This window comes from Stegodyphus dumicola, chromosome 11 (genome assembly GCF_044657685.1).
Source record: "Stegodyphus dumicola isolate Sdum_Otavi_A_Nest chromosome 11, ASM4465768v1".
Taxonomy (NCBI): domain Eukaryota; kingdom Metazoa; phylum Arthropoda; class Arachnida; order Araneae; family Eresidae; genus Stegodyphus; species Stegodyphus dumicola.
In genome coordinates, this window is record NC_140778.1 from 121,034,882 (window position 1) to 121,046,794 (window position 11,913).

General features: G+C 33.8%; 1 protein-coding gene across 2 annotated transcripts in view; it reads right to left on the reverse strand.

Moving 5' to 3' along the window:
• LOC118193839 (uncharacterized) overlaps positions 1–3,079 on the reverse strand; it is a 57,846-nt gene extending 54,767 nt beyond the window's left edge. Inside the window, exon 1 of one of the 2 annotated variants that reach the window (XM_035364993.2) lies at positions 2,533–3,079. In XM_035364993.2, the coding sequence (XP_035220884.2) occupies positions 2,533–3,034 (502 nt within the window). In that variant the 5' untranslated portion in view covers positions 3,035–3,079. The remainder of the gene's footprint in view (positions 1–2,532) is intronic. The other variant, XM_035364991.2, reaches the window with a different exon arrangement.
• Between the last annotated feature and the right edge of the window lie 8,834 nt (positions 3,080–11,913).

Sequence of the window (11,913 nt, forward strand, 5' to 3'; positions counted from 1 at the left end):
TGGCTAAGGAGTCGATGGTCATTATCAGTAGCGGGTTCAACCTTGAGGAATTCCCCGCTAACTCGGCCACAGAAATTGCAGTCAGGAAGAGCAATTTTTAAATTTATTAGGTAAAAGCGCAGAATAGGCCTCATCAACAAAGTTCAGTAGGCGGAGCTGTGTGACGTTCATAAATGGGTGGGACTAAGCTTGTGACGTCACAATGTAGTCTCGCATTTACACTACGCGTACTTTCTATTTTCTCTTAAAAATAACAATAATAAATTGTTTATTATTGTAAATTAATATCAAATTCTTTACTTTAATTTACATTTCTAACATTTAAGCTTAGGCGTTACTGATAAGAAGTATAATAAATTGTTTATATTTAAAATTACCATGGTACAGTGAGCGAATTCTACCAATTATTAAAACAATAAACAACGTCGCAGTCTCTGATATTTGTAGAGCTTCAATACTTCTAAAGATTTTTATTAAAGCATTTATACAATAAATTTTTTTAAAAAAATTTAAATTCATATTGTGGAACATTTCAATTTTATCACTTTTACAAATTACCTTCTTGCTACTTAACGACATAATTCCTTACATACCAATAATTAGACAATTTTCATTATTTTCTAAAAATTTTAAACTTTAATAAAAAAAGGAGAATATTTTTTATTGCTTATGAACATCATTACACAGCTTTCATATCAGTTTCTAAAATTCCTGAATCACGTCATATTCTGTGTAGGCATACTAGAATTCTACGCATTAATAAATTAAAAAATCTAATTTCTCAGAATGAAAGAAAATAATATAATAAAATAAATACTACAAACTTGGAACACTAAGCAATGCTTCACATACGCACACACACACACATATTATCAATGAACTCATATTATCAAGTGCAATTACGATACCAAACACTACGTATTAAAATATGAGGTAAACGTTACTTCAAGGGTTAAAGTTTACAGTTTTGCTACTGTTGAGTAGATCGTCGGGCTATCGATATATATCGTAAGTCGGAAAGCGTTATAAACATATCAAAACCAAAAATTAAAAATACAATTTAAATGAAAAATGATGTCTTAAATATAATTCACAATTAAAACAACAATACAAATTTAAAATACGCAAACCATATATTAAACATTGCACAAAAATAAAGTTACATTACTGCTCGGCATCACACACAACCTCGTTTCCCTTTTACACAACGATCAGTATTCGCTCGAAAAACATCAAAGAAGTCCACAAACTCGGTGTCCATGTGCTCATCCATCAATTTTCACTTAAAGAAAAAGCAGAGAATTGTTCAAATCAGAGAATTGCGCACCACATTGACTTTGCCCATGTGCACATCGATCTATTTTCACTTAAAAAAACATTCCAGAATTGCACAAACTCGGCATCGCGCACAACCTCGGCATTGCGCACCACATTGGCTTTGCTCATGTGCACATCGATCTATTTTCACTTAAAAAAACATCCGAGTTGCACAATTTCGGCATTGCGCACCACTAAAAACCGTCTATACGGTTTTTTCACTCTACTATTTCCATATTTGTTCCACAAATTGGGCACTTATACGATATTGCAATAAAACGTTTCTCCATACACAATAACGTTCTTTTTACCTCTTCGCTCCAACTGATAAAAGAAATCCAGATTCAGATACTCATCCATTCTGCAGTAAGCACCGATTTTGACACACTCATCAATAATCAAAACATTCTTTAAACAATCTTCTGTATTTTGACAAGTTACGGTTATAATTTTTAACTCATGCATTCAATATTTTCAATCGTTTGATAATGATCGTTTTCAATGGTGTGGTATCTTAATAATACATTTGTGAGAGATAATTCGTTGCATTAAATGCTAACTCTACCACACAACACACAAAAGTAGATTTATAATTTAAAAAATCTCGCGCAGAACATTATAAACCTACCATTTCAACTCAGTTAAAATATAATTTAAGTTTTCTTTAAATACAAAGCTATAACATACTTCTTTTTAAGAAGAGGTGTAACCAATATTACGTCATAAAAAGGCGTGTCCAAGCATAAGAGAAGTAAACACAGCATCGACTGATGCAGCCTATTCTGCGATTTAGCCAATTATTCAAGAAATCATAGTATTTTACATCATTAGGGGGCCGAACCATAATCGGAGGGGCCCGTGGTGATAACCGCTGCTGCTGTGCATTACCTGCCTGGGGGTTGACAATGCTGTCAGCAATTTCCATAACATTACCATTAATTACAGTACTAGCACCACAATCAGGGTTATCAACATTAGCAATATCAGGATTAACATTCATACATGGGTCAACAACACTTAAATCAACAACATTTAACTTAGCAAATCTATTTTGAAGGGTTAGATCTGGCACAGGTTTAATTAACTTAGATTTGGCCGTCTTAGTCGGCTTTCTAAAATTATCATTACAATCCATTTCATAGGTATCATTTTTACGCTTATTATTATTTTTAACAGAGAACTTATTTTTAATTTTAGAAATAACTCCGCACTTACCCTGTATGTAATCAGCAGCATTCTTGTATAATCCGATCGTTTTTAATATTTCCTGTCGAGCACCGACTTCATCAGAAAATTTAGCGCAAACACGTTTTGCTGCTTTACACAGCGCATCGTATTCAGCAATAATTTTCTTTGCACAAACATTCAATGATTTAATAAGTAGATCAGCACTTGCACGATCCGTAATTGCGATCACATTTATATCCAATTTGCACAAAATTTTCACTTGATTTTCATCTTCGAAGTCGATATTTTCCAAGAAATTAATTAAATCCGGCATATCAGGAATCGGAACACACGATGCATTTGGATTAGGCTCACTCATCATATCTTCACTACCCGAGCACGAGGTAGGCTTAACTGCGTCATCGGAGCGATCAGACCACGCGGTCGGCGTTTCCGAGTGTAGAATCACATTTCCCGTCAGCGAAGTATCCGGCGAATCAGTCGATCGATTCTCCATAATTCGGTTGTTAGGCGAAGTCGAATCACTCATACTCACAAATCCTTGAAAGCAGCTAAATAAGGCTAAATCCAGAGAAAAGCAAGCAAGAAGTTTCTTCCGACATCTTTCTCAACGTCATGCACAGAAATGAAACATTCCTTAGACCTCTTAGAATCCTTTTCAAATTCCGAAATTTTTGTAGAGCAGCTACTGCGGAATTATTGTTTTCGTAAATGAATTTTAAAGAAGAACGCGAGATCTCGTAAACTTATCAACATTGCGAGCAACAAGCACATCCAAAACTAAGTCTCCGCTTTTCTAGGTTTTCTAACAGCTGCTGCATGACCTTGATAAAGATTTGCATTTTATTAAAGGTTTTCAAATTAAAAGCTCTCTGGTGATGCTATTTGTAACGATTTGTTTTCGCTCGAAGAAATGCTCATCGCTTCATTACGTCCAACACAAAATTTCACAATTTTCTGATCACTGTTTTCGCTTGTGGGCAGCTTTGAAATTAGGTTCTTTAATTATAGACATCCTGTGGAGTCTCAAATGGAGCTAAGACTCATTCGCGCTGCTGGTACGATAATTTCTATTTAAATGGAAAATAAATTTTCAATGCTTCCTCCACCTGAAAATATTATTAAGAATATTTTAAAGCATACTATTTTAATTGTTTTATTCTGTTTGTTTTAGCTTTTCTTCATGTTCTACTTGTTTTCGTTTCTCTTCTTTTTGTAGCTGTTCACTAACAGTCGTTACTAAAAAATCTGTCACGAACTGTGGATCTTCCAAATACTGCTTACTCTGGAAAATAATTTCTTTCAGTTCCGTTTTTGTGATCTTTTGAGGCAATGTCGCACCAATTTCTTCGGCAACATACAAAAGTCCTCTTTCTTAAATCCTTTTGCTGACTGAAACATTGTTTCGAATCAGAAGTAACGTTCTGTCACGGTTAAGCCAGAAAATATAAAGAACAAACAGCAATCAAAAGTTACGGATGCCTTTCAAGTCATTCAAATGAACTACAAGTTCTCCAGATGAATGAAACAAGTATTTATTCAGTTACAATGTTGTTCAAATTAGCATTGCTAACATTAAACAACATCAAAATAAGCTGAGAACACTGCATTCTAAACATTACATAAAAACGAAAGCATATGTCCTACTTGAAGACAATAACGATTGTTGCCATTCAGCAAAAGAGAAAGTAATAACAAAAACATTGTAGAAAATCATAGGTGAAAGTAGTAGTTAAGTTTAAATAACGATATTAATTATTATACAATCTTTAACACTTTCCTATGCCCATATTCGCTGTAGGATTACGTCATTCAAAACTGGATGGCTCTAGGTACGGTTGTTTTATCACAGTGCTAGAAACATACATACATTTATGCAGATTCTTCATTACTTAATTTCTTCAAGTATAATACGATAGTATTTGGTCCCATCGATTTGAAAAGTGATACAGCCTTTTAACGTTTTGAACGCAAAATCGCAAAAAAAAAAGCATTAGTTCTTCAGGGACAAAGCCCTCTGGACTAAAAAGAAAATCTGAAAGGTTTCAGATATTACGCCCAGAGGGGCGTGTTTTTAACGTTTTGAGTGTTCCCTTTATTTATTAAATATTATGTTTTTCTCACTTAAATCATAAAGTTCACTTCAACAGGAATATCACAAAATATTTAAAAAGAGCAAATATTTAGAATTCCCGATACACAGTTTCGCATGCCGGAGATAAAAATGTCTCCCCCCCCTCGTAGAGTGTTGCCAGTGCTCGCTTTGGAAATCGTCGAGTTTCTTAATCAGAAACTCATAAATGCTTTACAAAACAAATTCCAAGTTTGTGTTTTCAGGTGCCCATATACGGGCGGAGACGTACGCTATTCAATATTTGACGGCGCTAGGTACCGTTGTTTTATCGTAATGGGAGAAACATACATACATTTATGCAGATTCTTCATTATTTAATTTCTTTAAATACAATACAGGGATCTAATATTTGGTGGCAACAATTTAAAAACTGGTTCGACGTTTATAGTGAAGCAAAGCAAAATACTAAAACGAAATTAATAGTCCTTCTGGGCTTTGCGCTAAAAAAGAAGGAAACAAAAGAAAGGGGGAAAAAACTAAATAAAAAATATGAAAGCTTTTTTAAATTTAATAGTTAGACTTTTTTAACTTCTTGTCTATTACCTTTATTTATTAAAAATCACGTTCTTTGCACTTAAATCATGAAATTCAGTTCAACAAAATAATTTTAAAAGAGCATATCATTAGAATTTCCGATACAGTCTCGCGCGCTAGAGTGTGGGGGGGAAGTTTTGCCATTTCTCGCTTTGAAATCGCTGAGTTTGTTAATAAAAAATTCGTCGAAGTGTTACAAAATGTGAAATCGGTAATAAAACAAATTAGGGCTTCCTCATGCCCATAGTCTATGGAAGATTACATTATTCAAATTGTGTGATGGCTTTAGGTACCGTTGTTTTATCACAATGCGAGAAACACACATACACTCATGCGGATTCTTCATTATTTAATTTAATAATTATTATTATAGCAGAGTATATAAAGAGAGTAAAATAAGTATTGCTTATTCTTCACAGACATGTGTCTTAAATTTTCTACGGATAAGTAGAACCGAAAAACATATAGCAGTGAGTTCCAATCTAATTAATGACATACATGACATCAGGGAGGTTAGAATACATGGAGATGGCGTCCCTGCTATTGAAGTATAAATAAAGTGAAGCAGGGGGAAGGAAATAAGCCACGCCACGTGAGGGCAAGAAAACGATTATCTCATTAAGGGAAGTGAGCTAAAACGCCAGCTGGTTTCAAGTTCTCAGTGTGTTTTCTGATTTTGTATGCGTACATGTGAAAGGCCTAAAAGGCACAGAATTGTTACAGCCAAATAATGTCTACATTTCTGACTTCATGTCCATGTAAAAGAATGTTTTAAAACGTGCATAAACAAGTAGAATAATCGAAATGTGTGTTTCAATGGCCTTCAAGAAAGAGTTTGAGTATTTTCTTTGTGTAAAGTACACGAAGAAACATATATAGTTCTCATATTTACCTTTTCATAGTAATAATAAAACTGATATTCGTAATTAACTTATATGAGATGGGAAAACGATAAATAAACAAGTGGAGGGGGCGTGGCTAGCTCTCCATGGAAAAGAAAACAGTTTACTTTAATGTCTGATCATAATTACACTACAGGTTGTACCTTTTATGTGTTTAACTACATTTTAATTTGTGCTCAAGTAAATATATAATAACCGGATGTGATTTTTAGTCAAATTTGTTGTGTGAATTTTAAAATAACAACGTAAAATTTACATATTTCTATCATTGTTTATTCAAATTAAGTTTTTTCGAAACATAAGTAATATTTATAACATGAAAAATTTGAGAATTATATATACTTAGAAAAAATAAATTATAATCAAGTACATAGTTAGTACATAGTTGAGTACATAATTACTGTTCTGTGTTAACAATACTTTTAATGCTAGCATTCATTAATTACAGCATGCAATTACATAATGTAGAAATTATTGCGATTACATAAATTAGAAATTATATTAATTACATAATGTAGAAATAAAATGAAATGGCGAGAAAGGTAAAGGAAAGAGGACCTGAAGAATCTGCGATCCTTTACGACTACCAGAAACAAAATTGGGTGTGGTTAGAGCACGTCAATCTTTCTAAGCCACGACTACTAAGGGCATGCTTTCCCCCTTTTTTGGCTTCACTTGGACTGCGTGCAGGGCATCTCCATGTATTCTAACCTCCTTGCATGACATTAATCACAATGAATCATATATAAAATTTTGAGACTGCTAGCGTTGAATACCAAGCAATTTATTATAGCGATACAGTGATTTGGAAGGTATTGCTCACAGGTTCATTTATTCCATGAGGATCGTGAGTGCGATATCACTAGAAATAGAGAGTAGTAACTTGCATGAAATAAAAGAAATTTTAAAAAACGTAAAAATCGGAAAACTTTAGGATTTTACCTTACGCCCAAAGGGGACGTTTTTAATGAAATAGATAATAAAACAAATTCCAAATTTGGGTTTCTAGTTGCCCAAATTCGAGTGGAGGACTACGTTATTCAGAATTTGATGGCTCTAGGAATTGTTGCTTTTTCACAATGCGAAAAACATACATACAGTCATATACATTCTTCATTATTTAATTTCTTTAAATGTAATGCAGGGCTCTAATAATTGGTGGCAATAATTTGAAAAGTGAACCGAAATTTACAGTGAAACAACGCAAAATGCGAAAACGAAATTAATAGCCCTCTGGGCAAATTGCCACTTTGGGCTTAAAAAAAGGGGGGGGAGAAAGAAAGAGGAAACCTGCAAAGGAGGAATAGTATAGTAGAATACGGCTTACTTTTTAAAGTGCCACCATTTATATTAGGAACGTCATATTATATTTGTATTTAATTTTATGTTATTATTTTTCACTACTTCCTGCATTATTATTTAAAAATTATTTAATTTTGAGCAATACTTAATTTCAGGATATTAAGTTGTATGCCGAAGATTAGCTGTAAAAATTAAATGGTTTATTTTATCCACACTTAAATTTCTAACAGATGTTTATCAGATGGAAATTTTTGCTTTATAAATTAGTATGTTGGACTTGATACGTTTGTAACGAGAATTAACATAAAATAAGGCATTTTTTTAAGCCATTCCTTTTGAAATTTTGGATTTTTCTAGATGAATTCGAAAAATTTAAGATAATCTTCTGAATTATCACGCTGAATAGATCTGCGCAAATGTTTAGTTATGTCTACAAATATTTCATATTTAAAAAATATGAATAACTGATTATAATCAAATAAGAGCAACTCTATTTTCAAAATGCAATACGTTAATGATGCGTATTTCTTGCATTGTGATTAGGAAAAAGAAATATTCTGCTTGTTACTTTTTTAATTTACAAAATATTCATAATCGAAATTGGTACTTAGGTTTCGAGGGCCGTAAAAAAATCGCCAAACTATTGTTGATGCCAGTGCTGCCAAAAATAATTGTGGCAACCCTAACGCAAGAAAGGAAGTATAATAGTAAATAACTATCTAAATATTGATGTTTTAATTTAGATGAAAGGTTAATTTCATATAATATTTCACTACCGAGTTATCGCTAAAGCATAATGTTGGCTGTTCAAACATAATTTTCTATAATGAATGATGCCTTTTCTTTGAAAACATTTTCAGTAAAGTGCAGAATCGCCCGCTTATTTCTTTGCCGCTTTTTACAAGGGTAAAAACTATTGGAATTTTGTCAATTTTCTTTTACTTTTTAAGTGAAAATAGGTCGATGTGTACACAGATAAAGTCAAGGGTGTTCGCAGTGCCAGTTTTGCGCAATTCTGGGATTTTTTAGTCCAAAGGGATTTGAATCCCGAAGGACTATTAGTTTCGTTTTGGCATTTTGCGTCGGACTCATAAATGCCGGTTCACTTTTCAAACTGTTGCCACAAAATGTTAGAGTCCTGCATTATATTTGAAGAAATTAAATAATGAAAAATCTGCATAAATGTATGTATATTTCTCGTATTGTGATAAAACAACGGTACATAGAGTCATCGAATTTTGAATAACGTAATCCTCCAACGAATATGAGCATGTGGAAGACCAAATTTGAAATTTGAAATTTGTTTTATGATCGATTTTCTATTTTTTAAAACTTTGACGAATTTTTGATTAACAAACTGAAGGATTTCAAAGCGAGCAATGGCAACGTTGTGCAGAAAAAACATTTTTATCTCCAGCGCGTGGGTCTCTGTATCGGAAATTCTAAAGATATGCTCGTTTTAAAACTATTTTGCGATATTGCTGTTGCACTGGATCTTATGGTTTAAGTGCGAGGAACATGATATTTAATAAAGAAAGGTAACACACAAAATGTTAAAAAACGTCCCTTTGGTCGTAATTTAAAATCTGAAACATTTCAGATTTTTTTTTTTTTTTTTAAGTGAAAATAAGTCAATGTGCACATGGATACCGAGTATGTGCAATTCTTAAAAACGCGTCAAGCAGTGGGTGATTCTGCACTTTACCCAAAATTCTATCGCAGACTTTTCATCATAGGTAATTCCCAAATTGTTAAATCCATAGGATATCAAAAAAGGAATTAAAAATTAAATTAGTATTTCAATGGCGTCTTAAGAAATATAGAACTATATAAACTTATGCAATCTGAAATCAGCGCGTACGCGAGATTTGACACGCTGTTAAATGGGCGTGTTTGCTAGATTTGGCGCTTTCGCGCATACATTTTCGCCGCAATTTTTTTACAGCCTTCGAAACCGAATAGTACCTCGAAATTCAATAAAAAAATCAAAATATGGTATGCGCAACGCACAGCATCTCATAATAGGCGGGGCTTAGAAATAAGGAGGTCACTAAAATCTGATGTTATAGTTCCTTTTCGGGCAGAACAGCGCTTGTAGATTTAAATTTTGCAAAAGTTTAAACACCGTGTTATGGAAAACAATGAAAATATCCTTAATTAATAATATATAAGAGTTTAGTTCTTTCAACGCTAAGCTTTTTAGTAACTTCTAATTGAAGAGGCGTGGTCAGTAAGCAAAAAGACACAGGAAGACGGTTCTGATTGCAAAACTTGTAATTCCGTCCCAAAGAGGTGAGAAGGAGTATCTCCTTCGATACTTTGCTACTTGTGTGATTATGCAGGCTATCTCCTGCAATAGCAGTACTTAACTGCTTACATGAATGAGCTCTGCTATGGCATAGTGATGAGAAGTTACATGAAATAGTTCTGCAAACGAGATATCAGAAAGTTCAAAGAAATGAAGCACTGAATTGCTTTGCGACAGCTGAGAAAAAAAAAATCATGCTTATAAGTCTTTTTTAATTTAATAATGTAACGTAGTCATCGACTTTATTCGTAAGATATAAGATTAAAGAAAAGTGCGATGAAAAAAGTACCGAATTTACCAAATGCCAAGATTTATTTTTAAATTTTGGGTAACATATCGCTGACACAGAAACTAGGTGTATGGCAAACTGCACCGTCTCCCCTTTTTAATGGTGCTAGTACCTAGTCAAATATTTATAATTATTTTTGCCTAATTGTCTTGCTAAAAGGCAGATTGAGCTTAAAGATAAGTTATAAAGTCATTTAAAATTCAAAATGAAAATATTCCAGTTTCAAGAGGATTAGAGGTAGAGATAGTTTTAAAAATGACAAAAGAAAAAGCAAAAATATTTCATTTTAATGCTATTAAAAAAGTCATTTTAATTTATTGTCATTATTTTTACAATATCATTACAACAGTATTATGTAATTAAAAAAAAAACAAATTCTTAATAATAGTAAAGCACATTTAGACACGGTTTAGAGAAAGATCTTCAATAGCAATGCACATTTAGCTTAGAAAGAACACATGCCTTATTAGAAAAAGTTAATCAATCAATCATTTGCCTTACTCTTAACCGCCTACTATGGGCATGCTTTCCAGTCTGACTGAATCTGGTTTGCCACCACAAAAATGTATTGTCTCTCGTTGATACCGTTTAGCGCATAATGTGAAGACCACTAGAAGCGCAGATCTTGAGTTGGGGGGAGGAGCCTAAGACATCGAAGGCGTGACGAGCAAATCATATTGAAGTGTCCAATTTCATGCAGGTCCACCAGCGGCCGAGCGGTAAAGTCGCTGAACACTGGTAGTTCGGTCCAAGGTTCGAATCCCGCGAACGGGTTGGCTGCATGGGCGTTTTCGTGATTTTCTCCATATGTAACGTGTATACGAGCCAGTTCCCTACGAAGGCATCCCTCCTCTTAGGCAGATAGCCCTAAACCAAACCAAACCAAGTTCATGCATGAACAGTAAGAACGCAAAGTCCATAAAGGCACTCCATTGGGCATGCTTGCCCTTTCTCTCTCTCTCTCTCTCTCTCTCTCTCTCTCTTTATGTAGTCCAACTTATGAATAAGTTGGCCTTGGTCTAGCTTGACACCAGTGGAGTGAACTCTGTGGGCGCGAACTTGTTGAACAGGAGACTATGAAAGTAATTAACCTGGACTTCAAAATAACTTCTCTACTTTGTATTCACTATGAAAGGTCTAATTAAAAAGTTTCTAATAATTTACTCAAAACATGCAGACTTTTATGATTTAATAAAAGGAATTCTGGAAACGGTGACATTATTTTACACGATGCTATGAAATAAAGACTTTTTTATAATTGCGCAAGCTACACGAATAGACTACATTTTTACCATTTGATGAAAGAGCGCTCCTGTATCGGTGAAAATTGCTATATTTTTATAAATATAATACATATCATATATCCTAACTTGCGCTGTCGACACATGAAAACGGCAAGTGTAATTTCGTCAATCGAGCTAAAGAAATGTACCCCTCCCCCTTTTTTTTTCCGCAGTGTACATCCACAACAGCAATGTCAACACTGACAGCGTCATCTTATTGACGAATATTGGAACTATTTTTTCTTCCTCCGCCAAACAAAATTCCATTACTTCGGGATTGTTCTGCTAAAATATCAAGTCATTCTGACCTGTAATTTTAAAGCTGGAGGGCTTTGAAATCGCCACTTTAATTATAATCACCCTGTATATTTATTCAATCTGTGGCTTTCGTGAAGAATTTCCTGTTGATCTTATTCAGGTGCTCTTCTAGAGTGTCTAGTTTTAAGTCACAGTGTGGTGTAGCATTGCTCACAAAAAAGTGAGCATGGGTGATAAGCCTTAAGACTGTTTTGCATGATTTAAGGCTTATCACCCATGCTCACTTTTTTGTGAGCAATGCTACACTACACTGTGACTTAAAACTGGACACTCTAGAAGAGCACCTGAATAAGATCAACAAGAAATTCTTCACGAAAGCTCTGAACTGTGACCATATG